A 27,170-nucleotide genomic window follows, 5' to 3' on the forward strand; every position below is an offset into this window, starting at 1 on the left:
CGGTATATTTTTAATGACCTTGTTTTTAAGAATCTCCAAGGAAGATAATGAGAGTTTTGTTTATAGGAAGACTGACAATACATTTCATAAAGTCTGCATAAGTAGTAGAGAAACCATCATCCTCTTTAAAATGCAACTATCCCTTCAAGTGATCAAAAATCTTAAGAAGGATTTACACTGCAAGCTATTTTCTTTACATTTTGATATGAGGTAATAAAACAATGACTAGATCTAGCAAATCAGCACAGAGGAAGGTAAAAACCTTTTGAGTTATAAAACAAATTTTGAGCACCATTAAAAATCTTCAAGTCAGAGTCTAAATTAATGACCTAAATCCCTTCCCGAGAGTTTTAGCTATAAGGGTACTTTTTGAACAATAATTTCTGGATGCTGAATAGCAAATGAGTTAACCTTAATCTTTAATATTACATCCTGGACATGGAATCTTGCCACCTTGGAACTCCCAAATCATCACAAAGCCTTCTCTCAAGCTTGACTTCACATTTGCTGTTCTGCTCTGTTGGAAGGCAGATTTACAATGAGCCAATAAAAGTTTGTACCTGTTCTTTTGACTCAAGGACACTTGATACAAATGAAATGTCTTCACACAATGCTGTATATAATGAGGCTTAAGTTATACATCTCTACTGGGGCTGGGCAAGTGATGCTGTTGCAGTATTTCTGAGTGCCTGGAAGCTATGCGGGTCTGGATGGGGATTCAACTCAACCCAGACTAATCTTGCTGGCATTGAGTGTTTGGCCCACCAGGGAACGGTGACTTGTCATCTTTAATTAGGGATGGGATTGCATTTCTCTGGACTAAGCTGGTGTGCAGTTTGGGGTGGGGGGATTCCTGTATTCACTGCTCCTGCTTAATAAGCAGATATAGCCATGGCAAGGGGAGGCTTTGTACAGATTTGCTTTGTGCACCAATAGCACTCTTTTCTGGACCACAATCGCTCACAATTTTAAAGCCCTACAAGCCATGGGGCTTGATTATTTGTGGGGCCGCCTCTTTCTAAGAATATACACCCACTAGATCAGACAGGGTGGGGACACTCAAGGTCCCCACCCTGAAATCTTGGGAGGTCTTGGACGCATGCCTTTTCTGATGCTCCTACCTTCCCACTGGTGATTTGACAGACCCCCACCATTCTAGTCTTCTAGAAGGCCATTAAAACTTCACTTTTTATTGAGGTGCTGACATTGTGTGTATAGACATTATGGAAATACTACAGTTAAGCCTGCTGTGAGGCATCTCAAGGGGGACATTTCAAGGGGTGCAATTACGGCTCAGGGTTTTTATTATTTTACAGTTTTTATTGTTTTTATGATTGTTTTATTAAGTGGTTTTATAGTTATTGTGAGCCATGCAGAGTTGCTTAAGATGGGTGGTCATATAAATATGTTAAATAAATAAATAAATGAAATAATGTTAATTCTAAAGGGATCTACTGATTATCTAATGATAATTATGCTCCATTTAATAAACTTTCAAGGGCACCCAGATTAATTCCTCAATCTTATACACAGCCAAATTCTGTATGCAGCATGTAGAGTTCAGCAATAAATAGTAAGAGTATACTATCAAACCCAGTTCCCTCTCTAGCTATAGCAATAGCACTTATTACCTATTGCTTTTATCTTACAATCTATTTGTTTCACACTGTATTATTCATTATGTAATTTAGTATTGGATTACTGTCTGGACTTTATTTCTTGTAGATCTTTGGCTATAACAAAGAATTCATTCATTCAAAGCTAGAGGTGACTTAAGCAGATAAATGACTCAAGAATAGACTATGATCCTGATCACAGAGGCCAAGAAAACAACTATATTAGCAATATAAGATTAAAATGCTTTTGCTCAAACATTCATTAGGTGGGATCATTCTTAGCACCTAATTATATAAGAAAGTTTATGCAATCTATACGTTGTGGCACAGGCTTTCACTGACATCATCAAATGCATAAATTATTATCCAAAATTGATCGGTGTATTTCTGTGTGTGGAACTAAAAACATTGGAATTTTTTTTTTCAAGAACAGAAGATTCTTCTACTTTTTAGTATAAAACAAATCACTATGTTGAGGAAAGGAGTTTCTATTATTTATTAGAATTTTCTACTATGTATTTTATCTATCATATAAGTAGCAACTCTTGGAACAAAAATCTGTTTGAATTTTAAAACATGTACATTCAGTATACAAGAGAAGTAAAATGGAAATAAATATACTCTTCAAGTATACAGAAATACTTTTTAATAAAAAGTAATATATATTATTAAACAAGCTCAATAAGATCGGATTTGCAACTTTTTTTCTTCATGACTAATTTTAAAGGCTTTTAAAAATACAACATAAAAACAAGTAAAACTGTTGATATGATATTAAATCATATCTCGACCATATTTCAAATTTCCTTCAGGACTTAATGACTCTTCATGCTATTTTGGGTTATCAGAGAAAGGCTTCAGAATTCATAGTTTGTTTTTCTCTCTAAAAATAACATCTTCCTAAGTATCTGAGGTAAACAAATTTGTGTAAATCAAATTATTTTTTATCAATGAAGAAGATATTGTTCCTAACAAACATTCAGACTACCTTGTGAATTGATTTGTGAGAATATCAAAACCATAATAGCTAAGTGGAAATACTGTAGAAGATTTCAGTTTTATTTAAAAACACCAAAGCAATGCATTAAACTAAACAGTATTGTCAAACAGCAGATCCAAAGACCACAAAATTGCTTGTTTTTTTGTCTTCATTTTTTAAAAAAGCAAACCAATAGGTGGTGCTATTTGCTTACTATAGTATTCATAATTGTTTAGTTTATTAGGCAAAACTAAGATTAGTCCAATTCATATTACAGATTACCCATAAAATAATGCCCCAAGTTAATAATATGCGTACCAGGATTTTATCAAAATGTCATCTGTTCTGGTTATTGACTTAAAAATATTTACTTTTGAGAGGAAGTGTGATTTTCAAGGTTATTTGCTGCTTAATTGTTTCCAATCCATTCCCACCACTTTAAAATAATTTGGTTTCATTCTATTTTGATGATGCCAAAAACCAAAACCCAGATAACATTACCTTCCAGATGTTGCTTACTTACAATTCTCAGTATCCCTAGCCAAAGTAGTGAGCAATGGAAATGGTGACTTGAAAATATCTAAAGGGACTTAAATTATGTAATTAATCAGATGATTTTAATGGTTCATTAAAAGTAGTTAATATTAATTAGGAGTATATCTAAAATTGTATGGTGATCAATACATTGAATAACTGAATAAGAATGTAATACATGGCCCTGATTTTACACAGGCTAATATTTTCACCTTTTCTTCAAAAGGGTCAACAGCAATTTCTTCGGTCATTTTCAGATTGTGCCTTTTTCTTTCATCTCATGCTTTATTGTAATGGAATGTATGAAAGATCTTGGGGGAAAAGAGGAGGAGATGCTGCCTAGGAAGCAATCAGACAAGAGAAGCAGGAGCCTGCAGTCGCTTTATGTCAGAGAAACTTAAGAAAGACCCACTTTAATGGACCAAGTAGTGAAATTTGTGTCTTCAGACTTGCAAGTTTCTATTAATGTAGCCTTACAATAAAATAGAATTATTTCATTTTGTCATGTTTCCTGTCTGGTTTACCAGAGAGAGCTGACATTTCTCAATGTAATTATGATTTTGTTTTTTTTTTAAAAAGTACTTTCTATTCCTGAATACAAGGCCCAATTTTAATCACACCCCCAAAATTTTAATAGACACATTTTCCCATTAAATAAGAGGACGTTGATTGAAGTCTTTTTAAAAAAGTGACTCAGACTGGAACTGTGGAAGGAGGAAGTGTTGTCTTGACTTTTGCCCTTTCCCTGACATTTTAAACCAGTACAGCTCCATCTTTCCACTATTTGCACTGAAAAAAGAGCTCCCACTCTTACCAATGGACCTTTTGCCAATACCTCTGAAGCTGCCATTTATTTTTTTAAAAGCCATTCAGTCACTATTAGGATGAATGGTATCTTGCTTAACCAAATCTTAGATTGCCCAATGCAGGCAGAACAAATAACAAGGTAATGCAGGAATAATGATGACCCTTTTGACATTAGAGACTATCACTGAATAGTCATGCTGGTCAGAGGAGATTTGCAGGAGAAACAAATGCTTATAATCATAGGTCTGACCTGTAAAATTAGAATGAAGTAATCAATAGGTTTGTTTCGCTGATAGAGGTAGTATTCAGGGGCTTTCTTGTTTTTCTCATCATACTTCAGCTCCTGAATCACATTGGGATGCTTTAGTAACCTCAGGAGGATCTTTTCAGACATTTGGGATGGGCCAAATGCTTCAACCTCTGAAAACATAAAAACAACTTGATTGATAACATATAGTACATTTGTTAAGACATAATATATTGATTAGTATATTATTAAAATAAATATAAAAGTGGAATGGCAAATGTTTCAGGCCAACACATCTCTGTTATTTATTACTTCTGTCTTGTGCCATGCACACCATGTCTATGTCACTGCTCAGACTGCCCAACAATTTATCAACCCACCTGGGCAATATTAGACTGCAGGTAATATCTGTCTATTCATAAAGAGAGACCAGAAGTGGAGGAAGCAATTAAAGAAGACAGCCTTCTTCCACTTTTTTGCTCTTCTCTACCTCTGGAAATTGGGTCTAAAATATTTTTCCTCCCAAAAGGAAAAAAGGCACATATACTGTATAAAAGAAAAAAGGAAACAGGAGAAGGGAGGGAGAGAAAAGGGGAAGGTTTATCTTAAATGGTGTAGGGCGGGGTGGGGTGGGGTTGGACTAGATGACCTACAAGGTCCCTTCCAACTCTGTTAATCTGTTAACAATGGAAAATAGAGAAGATTCAGTCCTCATGCATGTTTGTTTCATTCCAGCAACTACTCTTAATTAAATGAAAGGCAAAGAAAGTTACACGGTTTTCCTAGTGGCTTCCAGTTCAGTTTTAGCCTGATCAAATCTATGAAAGCAATGTGATGCTGCTCCTTACCCTGCCTCCTCAAACAATTTTAAGTTGTACTAGCTTTATTTCTGTTATGCTCTTGGAATTTTTATCAGGACTGAACATAAAATATAAGAGAAGGGAATATAATGAACAAGGAGACACAATATACAATTCCCTAACACAGCTTCTCTATTCCATACACTGTTTCATTGATTTCTCTGTTAGCAATTTAGCAGTTAGATCCTAATGTGATAAGAACTTTAATAAACCACACTTGCCTGTTGATAGGAAACGGTGCATTGCCAAAAGCAACTGTGGTGAGATTTTAACCTTCATTTCACTATCTGTCTGTTTGAAGGCAGAGAAATCCTGTTTTCTCTCCCGATGGGCTACTTTCTTTTTGGTCTTGTTATCAGCTAGAGATAAAACAAATAAAATATTCATTACATTTTGCTCCAGTGTTTACCTTGTGATTCCATTTTTATATTCCAATTTATTATTTTTATATTTATTTATTCCAATTATTATAAGCTGTTATTATTTACACAAATTCCCCCCATCTAATTAAAAGTTTGTGATGTCGGGTAACTTTTGATCAAAGTCTTTACCTTATCAAAGCAAGCTACTGAGTAAATTGATGTAAGATCTATTTTTATTAGGCTAGCTAGCATCTAAAGACCTGTCAGAGTGCTCCCACTGCTGCTTTTCTGCCTTAAAAATTATGGCACTGAGAAAGTGTTCCAGGCTTTACAAATAATGGCAACAATGAGGAAAAGATATAATGGGCAGAAAATAATCCAACATTCCTTTGAATAATGATAGACAAAAATTATATTTTTGTTATAATTTTTGGTTTTTTTGTACCAGCATATGTTTTATGCTAATAGGAGAACTACATTAATATTACAGGATCAGATGAGTTACAGGATCAGATGAAACTGTTGGCTATTTTTCATTTACAAAATAATGTAATAATCCTTCTTTTCATAAAAGCATTGAGTGGAATCCGTTGCCTGAGAAACAGAGTTCTTCCAAAGCTATTCTCTACAAACCATCTAGAGCAGCGATGGCTAACCTTTTTCTCCTTGGGTGGCAAAATGCCCCCCCATGCCCCGCCCCCGTGCATGCACGCACAAGACCCCGCGCTGCCCCGCTTACACCCATAATGCAATGCCTCCACGCATGCCCCATTCTCCCTTTGCGCATGCACGCACGATCCCCCCGTGCCCCATTTTGGGCCTAACAGACCTCCCTGAAGCCTCCGGAGGCCAGAAACAGCTGGTTTCCGGTAGGCTTTCCTGGAGCCTCTAGGAAGGCGAAAATGGCCTCCCCCAGCCCTCCGGAGGCCAGAAATGGCCCTTTCTGGATTTCCAGGAAGCCCGTTTTTTGCCCTCCAGTGGCTCTAAAGGCTTTCCTGGAGCCCCCAGGAAGGAGAAAACAGACTCCCCTATCCTCCGGATGCCAGAAACGGCCTGTTTCCGGACTTCCAGTAGTCCCATTTTTCACCCTCCCAGAGCATCCACGCGAGCCCTGTACTTACCTGGCATCCAAAATGGGCCACGTGGAGACTCCAGGAAGGAGAGGGGCAGCATGGGTATGCGTGTGCGTCTCCCACATGTGTGGCAGAGATCCAAAAATAAGCTGGCCGGGGGGAGGCGCGCATGCATGCACGGTGGAACTGACCTAGGGCGATAGCTTGCGTGCCCGCAGAAATGGCTCTGCATGCCACCTGTGGCACACATGCCATAGGTTTGCCATCACGGAGCTAGAGAATTCCTCAACCCTCTCATGATTCCAGAGGACTTGTGAAGGAGGCTGAAAAGGAAGGTTCCTATTCTGACCTCCACATAAAGACATTATGGAAACAGTTCCCTAAATCAAACAGGAAACAGGATTAGATGAACTAATTTTATTTTACGAGAAGGCTACATTAATAGAATCTTGCAAATCTGAAGGCACAAACTTCCTCCTGTCACTTTTAACTGATTGATCCATCAGGAAGGGTCCTTTCTAAGTTTCTTTCTCTAACAGTTAAGCTGCTGGGGCTCTTACATCTCTTGTCTGTTTCCTAGGCAGCATCTGTTCCTTTTTCACCCCAAGGTCAATTGTACATTCTACACATCAGGACTACAACTTTGTATTGTGCGCCAGTTGCACCTGTTCTTGGATCATGAGATTCTGCTCACAATTACTCACTCCATGGTCATCTTCCAAAAGGATTACTACAATGCTTCTGCCTTTGAAGAGTATCCAGAAGCTCCAGCTGCAATGGCATGGACAATGATATATGTCTCTAGAAAGACACATTACACCTTTGGTCTGTGAGTTTGCATTGGTTACCAATTTGTCTCCTGGTACAATTCAGGGTGCTGGTTTTGATCTTCAAAGCCCTACATGACATGAGGCCATGTTATCTGAGGAACTGCCTCTCCTTGTTTATATGTACCCATCCCATCAAGCCTGGCAGGAGAGTCATGCTGTAGGATCCATCCATAAAAATTTTTTGTCTGGTGGGACCTAGAAAAAAAGTATTTTCTGCCATAGAACCTGCCCTTCGCAATATTATTTGCCCTAAATTTAGCCTCAACCCTTATAGCTATCCTGAAAGTCTTAACATATGCTTTTTGCATCATGCCTGGGGATCCCCTGACAGTAGGCAGCCTGTACCATGGCTACATCATGCATAACATTCTGATTTTGACCCTCTTGCCATCTTGGTTTCAGTAATTGTTTTTAACAAAACAATTTTAACAAATTAAATAATTAATTTAGTTGGTATTATAATATGTATAACCCAGTGGTTTTGAGGCATGCTGCCCAGAGTTACCTTGTGTGAGATGGGCAGCTATATAGATTTGATAAAACAAACATTAATGAACAGCATTCATGTAGAAATGGTATAAGTAAAGATATTTTAATAGGAGCTTAAGGGATATTACGGTAAGCAAACTGAATAATAGAGTAGAAAGTGTACTAAAGAAAGGATAGCATAGAGGTCTCAGAAAATTGTAGTCTACAGATCACTGCAGAAACAATGGGATCTCCTTAATTGACTGCATAAGGTTACATCTCCAAAGGTGACCTGCTCGGTGCCCTGTTCTCAAACTATTTAGGAAGTTACATAGTGTGAAGTTTGTTTACAAACTAATAGGCAGTCACTGCAGTTATTTCAGCAGTAGTAGAATGTGCATACAGTAGATACTTCTTCAGCAACTTAGCTGCTGCCTGCATCCCATTAAAAACCCATTAGTGGAAGATGCCCCTGTCCAGGAAAAGGTATAGCTGGTATACTAACAAATGTTCCAGGTCACAGAACTAAGTTGGGCCTCCAATGATGATAAACCAAATTCACATATTGAGGAATACACCCGCCCAACTGAGGCTCTGTGTTGTTAGGATTCAGCCTCTGTATTTGAATTTATTACTTATTCAGCATCTGAAAATATGCTTGATCAGATATGACAGCATAACAAAAATACACGTGCATCTTCCAAAATGCCTGCGGTCCAATATACATTGTTTTTTCACAACTTTCTGCCTCTTTTCCACAACAAACTGCAATGATGGCACATGAGGTACTACAAACCATGCACTGCGGTAATAAAAATTTTCTGACATTTTCAGAGAAGGCATACACGGCGCTTCTGAGGGCTAATCCAAGACACTTTGCTGCCTAATGCCTGACAATATTCTTACACTCTCAAATACCATGTATGAGAATGATAGTTGAATAAAAAGCAACAGATCATTTTAAAGCATAAGGCTAAGTTAAAGGGTATAAAATTGATCACATGGTGAAAAAATTGTCCTTTATCTTCTAAAATAGCTGTCTTAGAATGTCTCTTTTTGTTACAATACAGAGGCAGTCACATCCACATCTGTATTTTGTTACAATACAGAGGCAGTCACATCCATTTTAAAATGGGCTAGGCTTTCAATTTTAGTTCATATTTAATTCTTCTCTTCTCAAAATGTAATTTCCCTCAAAAAATAAAAAGACAGAAAACTTTATTACAAGAAGGCTTTTGTATAATTCCGAGGGCAAACACTGTGGTGCTTAATACTCACTGTAGAGATCTGTTTCATCTAGAATCTCAGACTTGATGATCTCTTCAATTACATCTTCCAACGTAACAATGCCCAAGACTTCATAAAAAGGATCCCCTTCCCCTTCATTATTCACCCGCTGCACAATGGCCAAGTGAGATTTACCTGCACAAAGTAGTAGACCAAGAAATTAGAATTTAGAGCAGAAGGACTGATTAGCCAGTTCCAAAATGATACAGATGAATCTTATAATGCAACAGCATATAATTTATGGAGAGCACTGTGTGAAAAATAGGTTAACCCAGTCATTACACTGTCCACACAAAAAAATGTTGGTTGTTAAAGAAAAACTGTAAATAAAACATATACCAAATAAAACCCATCATATAATTTATGCAATACCTATGCTTAAAACAACATCAAAAACCAAAACCTACCTAAAAGTTTACCAAGCATTTTTAGAGGCAATCATAATTAGAGACATTTTTTTTCTTGTTGGGTACCATAGGAAGTAGGATTACTTGAGTATTGACATTAATTTGGTAGTTGGAGTCAATTTTTCAATGTTTTGTTGGAGAAGGTTAGATATGGAATTAAGGAGTAAAATGGACATATTATTTATATTATTATTAAAGCAGCAAAAAGGAAAAATAACACTGCTACAGATTAGCAGTTTTGCTAAATTTTAGGAGTATAATCTGGAAGTATCACCATTATCATATCAAATGCAACAGAATTTGACTTTTTTTGTATCCAAAATATATAAAATATATTAAACAAAACAAGTCCAACCAACATAAATTCAATAAAAATAATATCCAAACATCAAAGCACAAACATTTATATTAAAATAGAAAATTTAAATATCAGAGATTAATATTTTTAGCAGCCACGCAGAATCACTGGCAGCAAGTAGGTGGTCATATAAATTCAAAAAACAAAAAAACAGGTAAATAACATACTATCTTCCAAGAAACCTCTATGACACAAAATCTAGTTTGTACGAAATTAATTATGCATAATTATATAATAATATGCACTATGTATGCATATTATTTAAATTTTAAATAAATTTAATATTGCTTTCATCAATTGCCCTGGAAATATTTCAGGAAATATTTCACATTTAAATTATTAATTATTATGTGCTATACCATTCATCTACAAACAGTTCAATTTGATCACTTGAGATTTTAGAGAATGAAAGCAATTTTTTACTGAATGGCAGGTAAAGACTGCATTTTGCTAAGAACAAATGGCCTAAGATTAAATATGACATTCTCAAGCATGTTTGATTGTACTTATTCATTTCTAATATATTTATATAACCCTATTATTCATTTTTAACCTATTGTTAACCTATTTAACCTATTTTATATAAATGAGTTCCAAGTTTCATTATATTTGACTGTACAAAGTCTACCTGTATTGGCCATCTGTCCATAGGTGCTAAATATAATCACGTCTTCAATCCATTGATTGAATGGGGCCATACATTTATCTTTCCAATATTTCAGTAGAGATAGTCCTTGACTTACAACAACAATTGGTGATTGTTAGATGTTATACCCTGTATTTTGCTCTGGGAAGTCCGGGGTGGGGGGGATTGGGGGGAGGGGGGAGGGGGGAGGGAGGGAGAGGGGAGGCATTTGTGGAAATTTTCTATAAAACTTTTTAATAAAAAAAATAACAATTGGGACAAGAATTTCTGTTGCTAATTTCTGTTGTGAACCTGTTTTTAAGTCAACCTGTTTTTTCCCATTGCCTTTGCTTGCCAGAAGTTAGCTGGGATTGTCGCAATGACTCCAGAATGCTGCTACCATTGTAAATATATGAGAGTTACCAAGCACCCAAATTTTGATTATGTGACCGGGAGGATGCTGCAACAATTGTAAGTCACTTTTTCAGTGCTATTGTAACTCTGTGAACAGTCTTTGAACCACTAATTAATGGTTGTAAATGAAAGATTATTTGTATCTGTATCACCCTTTTGGCCACAGTAAAGGCATGGAGAATCCATTTATGTTATTTTAGCTGTCAGATTTCATGTAGTTAAACAGAATATTTTGGACTATGGAAGATCATTTCAATAAATTATTATTGCAGCAAGATTACCATAGGCATAGATTTGGAAAGATTTGACACCACTCATTATGAAGAAATGGTTGGTGAAGAAAATAGATCTTGCTGAAATAGATAAATTGACTTGTTTGATTAAAACTCCGGAGAAGACGCCTAGAGAGTACCTGGAGGTCCAGCCGTTCCGAGGCTGATCGGACACTAGTTAGGTCTTTCCCGAAGACCTACCTAGTGGCACTGAGGGAGGCGAAACGTTCCTACGTTTCCACCCTCATTGCCTCGGCAGATAACCGCCCGGCCGCCCTATTTCGGGTGACCCGCTCTCTCCTACATCAGGAGGGGCGGGATGACCCCTTGCAGGGACGTGCCGAGGAGTTTAGTGGTTATCTATACGATAAAATCGCTCAGCTCCGGGATAGTTTGGACCAAAATTGTGATGATCCAGGTGAGATGATGGAGACGCGTCTTGTCGATGTTGTTTGGGATGAGTTTGATTCTGTGGCTCTCGAGGACGTGGACAGGCTACTGGGGAGGTTACATGCCACCACATGTTTACTGGACCCGTGTCCCTCCTGGCTGGTGCTGGCCACTCAGGAGGTGACACGAGGCTGGCTCCGGGGAATTATAAATGCTTCATTGTTGGAAGGGGTTTTCCCCGCCGCCTTGAAAGAGGCGGTGGTGAGACCCCTCCTCAAGAAGCCTTCCCTGGACCCAGCTATTTTGGGAAATTATCGTCCAGTCTCCAACCTTCGCTTTGTGGCGAAGGTTGTAGAGAGTGTGGTGGCATGGCAGCTTCCCCAGTACCTGGATGAAGCTGTCTATCTAGACCCATTCCAGTCTGGCTTCCGGTCCGGATATAGTACGGAGACAGCTTTGGTCGCGTTGGTGGATGACCTCTGGAGGGCCAGGGATAGGGGTTGTTCCTCTGCCCTCTCTCAGCGGCTTTTGATACCATCGACCATGGTATCCTGCTGCACCGGTTGGAGAATTTAGGAGTGGGAGGCACCGTTTATCGGTGGTTCTCCTCCTATCTCTCTGACCGGTCGCAGATGGTGTTGACAGGAGGGCAGAGATCGACCACGAGGCGCCTTACTTGTGGGGTGCCTCAGGGGTCGATTCTCTCGCCTCTCCTGTTCAACATCTATATGAAGCCGTTGGGCGAGGTCATCAGTGGCTTTGGGGTGAGTAATAAAGCTCCCCTGATTTTAGATCTAATTCAGGAAGGGACCACGGATGTTATGGGCATTACGGAAACCTGGTTGGGCACAGAAGGGGGGTTTCCCCTAGTAGAGATGTGCCCACCAGGTTTCCGAGCATTCCATCAGCCGAGGGCCCAAGGTAGGGGTGGCGGGGTGGCGGTTATTATTTATTTATTTATTTATTTATTTTATTTATTTTATTAAATTTCTATACCGCCCTTCTCCCGAAGGACTCAGGGCGGTGCACAGCCAGAATAAAAACACAGAATATATACAATTAAAAGAAATTAAAATGAACTATTACTATACGGCCGATAATTAAAACATTTAAAAATTTAAAATATTATTAAAACCCCAATTTAAAATCAACTATTTATGCCAGTCCTGCTTGAATGAATAAATATGTTTTAAGCTCACGACGAAAGGTCCGAAGATCAGACATCCCGGTCAAGGAAGGGACGCAACTGGCGAACCAAGCGAACTTGGTAAAAGGCCCTCCTGGTGATGGCCGCCAGATGTTCATCAAAGGACAGCCGACCATCCAGGAGGACACCCAAGTTGCGAACCACCTCCTTTGGGGCCACTAACTCGCCCCCAACAGTCAGCTGCGGATGACTGTACCGGGGTGCCGGCATCCACAGCCACTCCGTCTTGGAGGGATTGAGCTTGAGTCTGTTTCTCCCCATCCAGACCCGTACGGCTTCCAGGCACCGGGACAGCACTTCGACCGAATTATTAGGGAGAGGCTGGAACCGAGGGAGACCACTGTGCCTCAGATAGCTGGGTGTGAAACCCTCTATGTGAAGTGGGGTCGTAGGACTCAGGTGGGCTTGTTGATCACGTACCTGGCTCCTTGCTATGTGACAACAGCCCTGCCCGGGCTGTTGGAGTTGCTAGCTGGGTTGGCAGTTGAGACCCCTAGACTGTTGGTCATGGGGGATTTCAACTTGCCATCAACTGGCACGGCATCCTCGGCCGCTCGGGAGTTCATGGCTTCCATGACGGCCATGGACCTGACTCAATTAATTGATGGCCCTACTCACATTGGGGGAGGCACCCTGGACTTGGTTTTTATCTCTGGCCAGTGGTTGAATGATCTGATTTTAAAAGATTTAGTTATCGATCCTTTGTCATGGTCAGATCATTTTCTCCTTCGTCTGGACTTTCAGACCGCTACCCACTGCCGCAGGGAGATGGAACCAATGCGTTGGTTCCGTCCCAGGCGCCTGATGGAACCTGAGAGGTTCCTGACGGAGCTTGGGCCGCTTCCGGAGAATCTGGCCCACGGCACGACTGAAGAGCTGGTCACGGCCTGGGAACAGGCCGCGGCTGGAGCTTTGGACCGTGTCGTGCCTTTGCGGCCTCTGACCCGGCGTCGGTCTCAACCAGCTCCTTGGTTTTCCGAGGAGCTGAGGGAGATGAAACGCCGGAGAAGACGCCTAGAGAGTGTCTGGAGATCCAGCCGTTCTGAGGCTGACCGGACACTAGTTAGGTCCTATAGCAGGTCCTATACCCCAGTACCTGGAGGAATCTGTCTATCTAGACCCGTTCCAGTCCGGCTTTCGGCCCGGAGACAGCTTTGGTTGCGCTGGTGGATGATCTCTGGAGGGCCAGGGATAGGGGTCATTCCTCTGCCCTGGTCCTATTAGATCTCTCAGCGGCTTTCGATACCATTGACCATGGTATCCTGCTGCGCCGGCTGGAGGGGTTGGGAGTGGGAGGCACCGTTTATCGGTGGTTCTCCTCCTACCTCGCTGACCGGATGCAGACGGTGTTGACAGGGGGGCAGAGATCGACTCCAAGGCGCCTCATGTGTGGGGTGCCGCAGGGGTCGATTCTCTCACCCCTCCTGTTCAACATCTATATGAAGCCGCTGGGTGAGATCATCAGTGGCTTTGGGGTGAGATACCAACTGTACGCTGATGACACTCTGCTGTACTTTGCCACCCCAGGCCACCCCAGCGAAGCTGTCAAAGTGCTGTCCCGGTGTTTGGAAGCCGTACGGGTCTGGATGGGGAGAAACAGGCTCAAACTTAATCCCACCAAGACGGAGTGGCTGTGGATGCCGGCACCTCGGTACAGTCAGCTGCAGATGCGGCTGTCCATCAGGGGCGAGTCGTTGGCCCCGATGGAGAAGGTACGCAACTTGGGCGTGCTCCTGGATGGTTGGTTGTCCTTTGAAGATCATTTGGCGACCGTCTCCAGGAGAGCTTTTTATCAGGTTCGCCTGATCCGCCAGTTGCGTCCCTTCCTGGACCGGGATGCCCTATGCACAGTCACTCATGCTCTCGTTACCTCTCGTCTGGACTACTGCCATGCTCTCTACATGGGGCTCCCCTTGAAGAGCACCCGGAGACTTCAGCTAGTCCAGAATGCGGCTGCGCGGGTTATTGAGGGAACGGTTCGGAGCTCCCACGTAACACCTATCCTGCGCAGACTGCACTGGCCCTGTTGTTTTCCGGGTGCGCTTCAAGGTATTGGTTACCACCTTTAAAGCGCTCCATGGCTTAGGACCGGGCTATCTATGGGACCGTCTACTGCCGGCCTCTATCTCCCATCGTCCGGTGCGTTCCCACAGAGAGGGACTCCTCAGGGTGCCGTCAGCCAAACAGTGTCGACTGGCGGCTCCCAGGGGGAGGGCCTTCTCTGTGGGGGCTCCTACCCTGTGGAACGAACTTCCCCTCGGGCTCCGACAACTACCTGACCTTAGGACCTTTCGCCGCGAACTTAAAACCTATTTATTTCATATGGCTGGACTAGCTTGATTTTTACTTTTAAATTTTAATTTAATTGAATTTGATGGGTTTTTAAAGTTTTGTAATTTTATGGGGGTGTATATTATTTTAATATTTGGGCAAATTTAAATCAATTTCTTAAGGGATGTTTTAACTATTGTGTATATCTGTATTTTATCTGCCTGTTCACCGCCCTGAGTCCTTCGGGAGAAGGGCGGTATACAAATTAAAATATTCATTCATTCAGTCAGTTACCAGCTATACGCTGACGATACTCATTTTTCCACCCCGGGCCACCCCAACGAAGCTGTCGAAGTGCTATCCCGGTGCCTGGAAGTCGTACGGGTCTGGATGGGGAGAAACAGACTCAAGCTCAATCCCTCCAAGACGGAGTGGCTGTGGAGGCCGGCACCCCGGTACAGTCAGCTGCAACCGCGGCTGTCTGTTGGGGGCGAGTCACTGGCCCCAACAGAGAGGGTACGCAACTTGGGCGTTCTCCTGGATGGACGGCTGTCGTTTGAAGATCACTTGGTGGCCGTCTCCAGGAGAGCTTTTTACCAGGTCCGCCTGGTCCGCCAGTTGCGCCCCTTCCTTGACCGGGATGCCTTATGCACAGTCACTCACGCTCTTGTCACTTCTCACCTGGATTATTGCAATGCTCTCTACATGGGGCTACCCTTGAAGTGCACTCGGAGGCTTCAGTTAGTTCAGAATGCAGCTGCGCGGGAGCCACACGTTGCTCCCATGTAACACCGTTCCTGCGCAGTCTGCACTGCTACCTGTGGTCTTTCGGGTGCGCTTCAAGGTGTTGGTTACTACCTTTAAAGTGCTCCATGGCTTAGGGCCCGGGTACTTACGGGACCACCTGCTGTTACCTTATGCCTCCCACTGACCCGTACCCTCACACAGAGAGGGTCTTCTCAGGGTGCCGTCCACCAAGCAATGTCGGCTGGCAGCCTCCAGGGGAAGGGGCTTCTCTGTTGGAGCACCTACCCTCTGGAACGAACTTCCCCCTGGTTTGCGTCAATTACCTGACCTTCGGACCTTTCGCTGTGAATTGAAAACGCACTTGTTTATCCAAGCGGGACTGGCTTAATTTTTTAAACTTTTGAATTTTAATAATTTTAATTGGGGTATTTTATGAATTTTATGGGTCAAATTTGACGGTTTTAAATTTTCGGCCATTTATAGAATATGTTATTTTAATTTTTGTTTTAATTTGTATATTGTACTGTTTTTTAATCTGGCTGTACACCGCCTTGAGTCCTTCGGGAGAAGGGCGGTATAAAAATCTAAATAATAAATAAATAAATAAATAAATAAATAAATAAATAAATAAATAAATAAATAAATAAATAAATAAATAAATAAATAAATAAATAAATAAAAAGCATTATCTACATTTATTGGTGACTGAAAGCCTCTTACGGAATTTTTGTATAAAAATGAAAAAAAAACCCCACCAAAAATGCCTTATGTTTCAATGATTACACAGGCTAGAGTATAGAAAGAAGAAGAATGAGATAATTTTGGAGATAGGCTAAATAAAGTTATACATATAACTTTATATCTTTTTTCTTTCTTTTCTATTTTTCTTTTTCTTTTTTGCATATTTTTCTCCCCCTACTTTATCTTGGTCTGTGTTAGTTTTTTTCTCTTTGTTCAAAAGTTTTAATTTAAAAAATTATACAAAAAGAGATATTAACTGAAAATTTTAGCTTTTGTCACACAGTCATATTTATATGGTTCTTATTATATCCCAACAAAACACTGTTTTTGACAGTTCTTATTTATAGAAACATAATGGAGCCCAATTAATTCTTAATATTATGTCAGTACATCGAAGAAAAATACTGGTAATCCTCATTTACTGACTGGAATTAGGACTGGTCACTCAATTGCTAAATAGTGTGGTAGTTAAGCATGACATTACGTGACTGCGCCAACTTACTAGAACCTCAATTGCAGCAGATCTGACTGTAGTCGTGAATCACTATGGATTGTTAAGCACCACATCACATGCGCTGGTTGCAAGTTTCCAAATTGTGATTACAGGACTACTGGGACATGGTGTTGACCACAACTTTGAGGGCCAATTGTCTCTACTTTCAACATCATTATAAGTTCGACTGATCACTGAACAAGTGGTTGGCAAATGAGGGCTATCTATAAATTAACTGATGTTTTGACTAATCATATTAAAGTATTCCTTATTAACTAACAACAGCACACTTATCCAGAATTAAAAAATAGCAGAATTCAGATACTCATTCTTTAATATCTATTATAGATGTTAGATTACTACCTAAATGGCAGATGCAAGAATTTTTTTTAAAAAAAAAAGACATTTGTATAAGTAAGAATTTGATTCAAATATCTTAGGCTTATTGAACAAGCAATCAAAATATCCTATATAAGCAAATGGTTGTTTAAAGATATTCTGGAAACAGAAGATCAGGGAGAAGATCTTAATAATTGACATAAATACTGCATCAGGTCAAAATAATTCAGTTCACTAAACTTCACATCTGCTTTCCCAGGGACCTAACATAAGCAAATTCTTTGAGAATGCTGTCTGTTGAAAGTTAAATTCTTTTGCTATTCCCAGCTTGTGATCATTTAAAAGGAATTTTCCAAAGCAAGGTCTAATATTAGACTTAAAATGAAGTTTCCATTCCACTTACGCGATATTCTCACCAAAGTAACTACTACATAATCTGATTGTCTTGGAGCTACTCGTTTAGATGCAGATGACCATACTTCAAATACCAACTGAAGCACACTGGCAAAACTTGTCTCAAAGAAACCTTTACAGTGTGAATCATTATTACAATCATACTTTGCATTTATAATTATGCACAATATCACAAACTTCATTAGGCCATACAAATGAAAACTCTTCCTTGCATAATTATATTTTGTTATTAATTTGCAATCCATGAAATGGGTTCTATGTTACGTGGTATCTCAGAGTCAACATAAGTTCTAATTATTCAAATTGTGTCAAAGAAAGACAACAGAGATTTATCTGGTAGCAAAGTACAGTGTACACAGAGTGCAGATACAACTAAAGGTATGGAATCATTTTGACTTAAACTACCCATTTCAATGAAGTTTACATTTTAAATTTGAAGTCGATAAAACATATTAATGAAAAGAAATAATACACAGTTTCATAGAGATTCACTACCCTTATACTTTGATGCTTTAAAATAAGAAACATGAATACTTAACATTTTATTCCAATCTTTAATAGTATATATATTTGCTCTTTTATAGCTCTATGGAAATTAATTTTAGAAGAAATAAAATATACAATGTGATATCACCAAAAGGATTTTTTTTGGACATGCAAATATTAGGAAAAAAATATTGGGCCCCTAAACCAAACTAAAGCTATTGATATGTTAGGTAGTGTGGGTTGCTACAATCATAAAAGTTAATTTGCAATACAATTAGCTTCTTTATTTCTTTACTTTACTTCTATAATGCTCTTCTTCCCAGGAATGTATGTTTTGACATGGCTGCATCTAATGCAATAGTGTAAAAAGCAGCAATAAAATACATATTTGCAATGGATGGGTTACATTGTGTAGTTTTACATAGAATTTGGATAATTACTGCTAAAAGATTCATGAACTATGTGCCGAAGATTTAGATACAGAAATGAAGCATAGTATGTTCAATTGTTAATCAACAAAGCATATGCTTATTAATTAATGAGGATTAATTTTAATCAGTAGGATTAGTATCAGTAATTTTAATCAAAATTTTAAAAGACTACAGACCACCTATTAACTACCTGTTTGTTTATATTGAAGTACAAATTGTACAAAGTACAAATGCATTGCCAGACAAATCATGTTTATTTGGGTTAACAAGTAGTAACACTGATAGGTTTATATGTAAATGTGTGTCTGCATATATTAATACATGTATACATAATAAAGAAGGTTGGTGATGAGATTGAGATGGTGAGGGAAAGGGAAACTTTGTAAAGTTTTCTAAAAAGAATCTAGATGGGTTCTTCATTTTAATAGTTAACCAAATATACAACTTAGAACTTGTGAATGATTGCCAAAAAGAAATTTAAGAACTACTTAATGTTACATCATTTTTTCTTCATTCCACTTGGTTATGATTGGGACAAACAAGCACCCCCACACTTGACATTATTCAAATATATCGTTATATAGTTTATTAAATAGCACTCTGCCCATACAGTTGAAACCAATTTTTCCCACTCCCACATTAAAGTATCACTAATTATGAAGATTTGACAATTGTCCAAACTGAGAAAGGAAGTGGAAAATGAACAAAACATCAGAAAGATCCTGAAGAGAATGAAGCCATTTTTTTTCTTTAGATGCTTAGAGAAGATCTGAGATAGACAAACTGAAATAATGGAAATGTTTTCTATGATTCTTAAAATGAACTAATGTGCACAAAAGGGTATTATTTATAACAGCATACTTATAATGCAGCAAGAGAAGTTCTCATAGAAACCTAAGTCCTTCAGCATGTCAGCATAGTACTTCTGTTGTTGCCGATTAATTTCACTGGACCCTGCGATGATGGATAGGAATTCTGAAGGACATTCTATTTCCCCTGAGAACCTACAGTCCATTTCCTTTCTAAGTTAATAAATGTTACTTATAATTATTTTATTCTATCAGTCCGACTTGCCATATTGGTACCATTTTGTATTTTGAGATCAATATCTTAAGAAAGTAGGGGGAAAAAATCAGGAAAAATAAGAAACCAAAAAAATCTGCACACTGGTACCAGTGGTAGCCTATTGGAAATCAACGACACAAACTTTTCTGTTTTAGATTGCTTTTTCTTTTATTTGTAAACTTCCCAATGATGAACATGCTCAAAACATGACTTCTTTTCTAAATGGAGACTGCTATACTAGTGAATTCATTGTCAACATTTCTCAATTTTCTAATACCAATTGCCAGTTCAAATAATATGAGGTTTCTACATAGCTAGCATTGTTATATAGAAAAAAGATGCCAACAATGTTCATTTGTTTATATTTCTTCCAAATTTGCCTTTTACCACATGGGTACCAACCTTGCTGCTAGGCAAGAAAAAAATCTATATCCCCAACTAAGAGGGTGAAACAAAATTAATTCAAATCTCAACTTGATGCTATCTGGAGGATGCATTCATTAAATGCACATGCCCCCAAATGTTTTGAGAAATGTTTTTTTAAGTGCAGATAGTAATTGCTACTAATTATGCAAAAATGTAACCTGTTACTTTCACCCATCAAGTTTATAAAAGAAAAAACATCCAAAGCAAATCAAACAAAGGACCTAATGTTAAACAACATAATTACCTTTAGTTTTTTAAGCAAATAGATTTACTTTTGACATCAATATGCAGCATAACAATCAGAAATGCGATGGATAGATATCTTCTAGTAAGTTCTCTATCCAATGACATTTTGAAGCCTACTACCCTATAGCACCTTTGCCTCTCTGCTACTTTTGATACTGCCCTATCTAACCATTCTAAGTACAAAAACACTACAGAAGGGGAAGTATCAATAACAGAGGAAATCTACATGAAATTTTAGGCATTAGATGAGCATTAACAATCAATTTATTAAGTTCGCGCTACCGTTGCGAACCGGTAGTAAAAGTAAGTAGAACCCACCCCTGATCTAGTTCTACTGTAACACTTGGGTATAAATGCTGAATTTGTGCCAGAAATAACCACTCTGTTGTGTTATATTGTTTCACCAATTACAAAATTACAATCTAGATTACAATTGCAAACAAAACTGAGACAAACATTGATAGTGCCACATTAATGGCATTATATTAAAAAAATCAAGGCAGAATCAGTGTCTACTTCGGTAAAATTAAAGTTACTTCTGCAACACATTGTAACAATACTTTATTAGTGATTACTCTGTACATCAAAAGAGACCAACTTTTTTTCCTATTATTCTTGGGTTTCCTTCAAGATGTAGTCTTGTCTTCAAGAACCATGGAGGAAAACAATAAATGATCAGAACCAGCTGCTTCACACATGATGTTAAATGTTGGAAATCTCAGTACATCATTAAATCGTTTAAGAGAACCCTATCTCCCTGGCAGTGAATTTCAGCATCCATTTCTGGAAATTCATTACACTGTACTGGTTTAGCAGACTGGTACTTAAGTTCCATTATTTAATTCTAGTTCAGGTAATTCAGGCAGATGAACCTCTTTGGCTTAGTTTCATGAACCACATCTTTGGCAGACAGCAGATCATGTACAATCCTTCTCTCCTCTACCTTTTCCTTCACTTCCTCATATTCCTCTGGTGATGAGTTGTGATCCTCAAGCCAGCCACATCACTGAAAAAAGAAGAAAGGCACGTGACCCAGGACAATAAATGTACCACATATAGCTGCCATTGTTACTCCTACAAATAGGAAAATACAAGGAAAGGAGGTGAGCATGACAGTCCAAGGGACATATTTTGCTTGTGATGACACACAGAAGTTATGTGAGCTGGGGTAAAAGAATGCATGCAAACTATGAAGATTTGGAAAGGGAAGTAGAAAAACAAGGCAAAGAAAGATGTGTGGGAAAAATGAGGCCACATTTTTGTGAAAACTAGTAATTACACAATGTGACAGAATACCAAGCAGTAAAATAAATGAGGATATTGTTATTTCTCTAATAACACGTTTCTCTTTCTCTTTTTAAAATTATTTTATCTGTATGAGACACAATATCTCTATAATGCAACCCTGAATAGAAGAATACTGTAGCCTAAATCACGGGTCACAGCAGCTTAAAAATATAACATAACACAGCATAGTTTAGCTTACCAGTAGCAAAAGTACAATGAGCAATGCTGCCTTTTGTGTTGACCTTCTCTGTTCTGGTACCACCTGTAAAAAAGTGGAATGCTGGCAGCTCAGATCTTACGAATTCTGCTTCTCAGATAACTCAAAGTGTTGAATTCTTTGAAGAAACTGTCTCCATGCTTAAGGTAAAGAGTTGCTCAGAGATAAAATGTGTACTTGGCATCAGAAGTTATAATTAAAACACTACACATGACTAACCAACAAGAAATGCTGTTATTTTTTATGCTTCTGTAATTTTTATACATTGGAACAAATTGGGGCACCTCTTTTGGGACTACTTCTACAGACCTTTTGTACCCCAGTTGTCCTCCAGAATCTGGAAATACTGAATCTGCAATTGTTTTTTTCATGTCCAGGACCCCCGTAGAGTCTAGTCCTCGGAAAGTCTAGTTCACACCATACAAATTATTTTAAATCCAATTGTGCAGCATCTTGTGAAATTCACCATTACTTTCCAGATATATCTACAGGTTCTGGGCACCCAAATAGAGAAAGAAGTAATAAAACTTATATCTCATAGCTTTTAGAAACACATTGGCAGCATGCCCAATTTGATGCTATCGATATACAAAATGTTTAAGCTAATAAACATTTGATGATAACATGTACGTGTAAAGAGTTATATCTAAAGAAAACCAAGAAGTAGAACAACTTTACTTGACCATGTGTTTAAAGTAGCAGTTAAGATTGAACTGGGAGTGGGGCAAGTCTCTTTTCATCCAGGAAATGTACTGGAGCTTTGGGGCTATCACTTAACTCAAATTACCTTCTAAAAACGTTGCTGGGGGTGAAAAATGGAGGAAAAAATATTCTTCCCTGAGCTCATGAAGGAAGATGAGATATAATTCTAAGGAATGAACCAGCATTTTATTGATAGTAAGAGAGTGGCTGAAGTATCAAATACAGGATTGTCCATAATGCAGAAGGAAGACAATTCCAATAATTTATTAACAAATGGAAACGAATTTTTCTTCTTGGGTATTAATATTACACTACTTTAGGATTTGAATAAAAATCAATCTACATAAGAAACAACAATAAAAAAAATCATCAGCAGCAGCAGAGGAAGTATGAGACTTAAACTTGCCTTTTCCCCCAAGTCATAATAAATATCTAAATGTGGCATCATAAACTTATGTTAGAAATATTTCCAAGTTTGACAAATTATCTTACATTCAAAATAATTAGTTACCAAAATGAAAACAATGAAAAGCATATTTGTCAAATATGGTATCAAAATCCTGGATTTTAGGTCACAATATCTGAGAAGGATAAATAAAAGAAAGATGCTAATCCAGGATTCTTTACTATAAGACAGGGGTGTCAAACTGTACCTGGGGTTAGGGTTAGCCCTTCTTGCCAGATTGGATAGGATGGATAGAAACAATTGGGGAGAAACAATCTAGTAAATAACCTGGTCCTAAGCCATGAGGGACTTTTAAGGTGACAACCACCACCTGAATTTAATACTTTCTGAAGAACAACCAAGTCAGGAAGGTTGTAGACTTTGGGGAAAGTGCTGTTCTAGAGAGAAATGGCAAAAGAGAAGGCATACTTTCTAAATGCTATAAAGAAATGTTTCCTTTGTGATAGGCACCTAGACCATGGAAGACCTTTCTTGGTCTTATCAAATAGGCATAAACAATGGGAGAGAGGGTCCCACAGATAACCATTTCCAATTATTAAATGATGAGGTAAAATAATGTTAAGTAAGTAAATAAATGATCGAGAAGAAAGCCTTTACTGCCATGGCAGCTGTTCTGACCTAGGCTTCCCCAGCAGCATGAAGCCAGGTCCTTGTCCCAATAAACCCCTTTTATTTAATTTACAGTGAATTCCTCTCCAACAAAGTCTTTCCTCTCCCACAGTCTTTCAAGATAGTTAACAATTACCGACCTTTATCAGGCTTAGAGAGTGGCCAGGCCGATATCTTTCAGACACCGCAATACTTGGCAAGAATGCAGTAATGAACTAATTGTCTCCTGCACTCCACTCCCCTTTCACTTTTATTCCCTCTGGGAGAGGCCATTCATTGTCCACCTGTGGCCTTACTCCCAAGTCGACCCTTGTTCTTTAGCTGTTCCCTTCGTCTGGCAACTCTGTGCATGCGCACACTGGGAACAGGCTCCAGTTGTTTGTCTGCCTCACTGATGTCTGACTCCAAAGGTAGCTGATAACTGGCATACAGCTAATTGCCCCCTCTCTGCCTCTGATGCAGAGCCCTCAATCAGAGCCTTCCCCAGACTCCAGAACTGGCCCATGTTTCTCCCCAACCTCCTCACTGTCCAAATCTGCTGCCAGATCTGCTGGCCAAAGGCAGGCCACAAAAGCAGCTGCCCTTTAGAACATCATTCCTGTGAGATTGGCTTGGCTTTGTTCCTGTTGGCCATTTGTAAGGTCTTGAAAATTTAGATTTCTACTCAAATCTGGGGCCCTGGGAATGGATTAAAGTAAATCTCTGGGCTGTAGAAATGATAGATTAGATCAGTGTACAAACTGGCTGAAGAATTCTGGGAATTGAAGCCCAGACATCTTAAAGCTGCCTAAATTGAGAAACACTGGGTCAAATCATGCCCAGCTACTACTGTATGTGTTTTTGTTTTTGTTTTATATTGTATATTTCTTGTTTTATTCTACAGATATCAGCGGTTGTGGGTAAACCAGACAAGAAACAACTAGATGAGCTAATTCTACTTTATTGTACGGCTATATTAACAGAATCTTGCAAGTCTGAAGGTACACATTTCTCACCACCACTTCTAACTGCCTCACAGGTCCTTCCTAAGTTTCTCCCCCATTAATCCATTGCTGGTTCTTATGTCTCTTGTCTGACAGTTTCTTTGGCAACATCTCTTCCCCTCTTTTCCCCAAAATCATCCACACGTTCCATTTTATTTGTAAGCCAGATGTAGCCACAAAAAATGAAATGGGCAACTGTATATATTGAATGAATGATCAGGCTTTTTTTACCAGGCCCTTATTAAGGGAGATTTGTGAATTGCTGAAACATTATAAGTTTTTAAGTTTTCATATTCTGGATGATTATTTTATGCATTTAATTGTTATATTATGCTTTTAACCATTTCTGTATGCCCCTTAAAGTTACATGACTATTAGATAGATTTATAATCAAATTAATTAATAAAATATTCTAATATATTGCTTTTCATTTCCTATACTGGGCATCTTTGGCATGGTTCCAGAGCAATTTTAGAGCAGAAACTTTTCCTTTACTACCACTAGTATGGACAGTTAGCTGGCTTCCTTAGCAAATACAATTCTATACCCTATTCCCCCAGATTGGATACATTGTTTTTTTAAAAATATTCCCAATGTATAACAATGTAGTTTTGGGGAAAGAAAGAGTTAGGTGCACTCTAGGACAAACAAAGAAATCTAACTCATATCGATTTCTAGGAAGAGAAATGAAGCAGCATTGTTTAATTTTATTTTGGTTTATTTATTTTATTTATTTTTATTTATTTTATTTGATTTTTATACCGCCCTTCTCCCGAAGGACTCAGGGCGGTGTACAGGCATAATAAAACCGACAATACAATATACAAGTTTAAAATACGATTTAAAAAACTTATTTTAAATTAGCCCAATAATTAAAATTTACCATACTAAGAAAACCCCGTTTAAAATTAATAAATTTAAACATTAAAATCCCAATTTAAGCCAGCCCTGCGCGGATAAAAAGATGAGTCTTGAGTTCGCGACGAAATGTCCGAAGGTCGGGTATTTGGCGAAACCCGGGGAAGTTCGTTCCAGAGTGTGGAGCCCCACAGAGAAGGCCCTTCCTGGGGCCGCCAGCCGACATTGTTTGGCGGACGGCACCCTGAGAAGTCCCTCTATGGGAGCGCACGGGTCGGTGGGAGGCGGTGGTAACAGCAGGCGGTCCCGTAAGTACCCAGGTCCTAAGCCATGGAGCGATTTAAAGGTCATAACCAACACCTTAAAGTGCACCCGAAGGCCACAGGCAGCCAGTGCAGTCTGCGCAGGAGCGGTGTTACATGGGAGCTACGCGTAGCTCCTCTATAACCCGCGCAGCTGCATTCTGACTAACTGAAGCCTCCGAGCGCACTTCAAGGGAGCCCCATGTAGAGAGCATTACAGTAATCCAAGCGAGAGGTAGCAGGCGCATGAGTGACTGTGCATAAGGCATCCCGATCAAGGAAGGCGAACTGCCGAACCAGGCGAACCTGGTGGAAGGCCCTCCTGAGACGGCCAAATGGTCTTCAAACGACAGCCGATCATCCAGGAGGACACCCAAGTTGCGCACCCTATCCTTTGGGGCCAATAACTCGCCTCCAACAGCCAGCCGCGGCTGCAGCTGACTGAATCGGGGTGCCGGCATCCACAGCCACTCCGTCTTGGAGGGATTAAGCTTGAGCCTGTTTCTCCCCATCCAGACCCGTACAGCTTCCAAACACCGGGACAGCACTTCGACAACTTCATTGGGGTGGTCTGGGGTGGAAAAGTACAGCTGAGTGTCGTCAGCGTACTGCTGGTATCTCACCCCAAAACCACTGATGATCTCACCCAACGGCTTCATGTAGATGTTGAACAGCAGGGGCGAGAGAATCGACCCCTGTGGGACCCCACAAGTGAGGCCCCTCGCGGTCGACCTCTGCCCCCCTGTCAACACCGTCTGCGACCGGTCAGAGAGATAGGAGGAGAACCACCGATACCGATGGTTGTGTTCAAGGCCATTCCTGATTCCTGACAAAGATATTGAGAGTCTCAATCTCTATTTGGATGAGCCTACCAAGCAAATTCACCCTTGTTTTTCAGTCATTAAAACCAACACACATACATGCTGCTGTTATGTTTCTTCATAAATGTTATTTTAAGTATTTATTTTATTTATTTATTATTATTTATTTATTATTTTAATTTATATACCGCCCTTCTCCCGAAGAACTCAGGGCGGTTTACAGCCAAATAAAACAACAATCACAAAAATTAAGAACATTTTTTAAAAACTAATTCAATTTGGCTAAGAAGAACTAAAACTCTAATAAAAAACCCCATTAAAACTATTAGGCCAGCCCTGCGTGATGGAACAAAAATGTCTTCAGATCGCGTCGGAAGGTCCAGAGGTCAGGGAGTTGACGTATCCCTGGAGGCAGCTCGTTCCAGAGGGCAGGGCCCCCCCTGGAGAAGGCCCTCCCTCTGGGGGTCGCCAGTCGACATTGTCTGACCAACGGCACCCTGAGGAGACCCTCCCTATGGGAGCGCACTGGT

The 27,170-nt window shown here is 39.5% G+C and overlaps 1 protein-coding gene across 8 annotated transcripts in view; it reads right to left on the reverse strand.

The window, feature by feature from the left end:
- Positions 1-27,170, reverse strand: part of CNNM2 (cyclin and CBS domain divalent metal cation transport mediator 2) — a 134,067-nt gene that overhangs the window by 20,614 nt on the left and 86,283 nt on the right. For 3 of the 8 annotated variants that reach the window (XM_058188688.1, XM_058188692.1, XM_058188689.1), the window contains 3 exons: positions 9,055-9,198; positions 5,265-5,402; positions 4,187-4,356 (listed from right to left, as the gene is read on the reverse strand). In XM_058188688.1, the coding sequence (XP_058044671.1) occupies positions 4,187-4,356; positions 5,265-5,402; positions 9,055-9,198 (452 nt within the window). Of the gene's footprint in view, positions 1-3,341; positions 3,469-4,186; positions 4,357-5,264; positions 5,403-9,054; positions 9,199-18,125; positions 21,402-27,170 lie in introns of those variants that run through there. The other 5 variants (XM_058188693.1, XM_058188694.1, XR_009155779.1 and 2 more) reach the window with 4 other exon arrangements.

Source organism: Ahaetulla prasina, chromosome 6 (assembly GCF_028640845.1).
Source record: "Ahaetulla prasina isolate Xishuangbanna chromosome 6, ASM2864084v1, whole genome shotgun sequence".
Taxonomy (NCBI): Eukaryota; Metazoa; Chordata; class Lepidosauria; order Squamata; family Colubridae; genus Ahaetulla; species Ahaetulla prasina.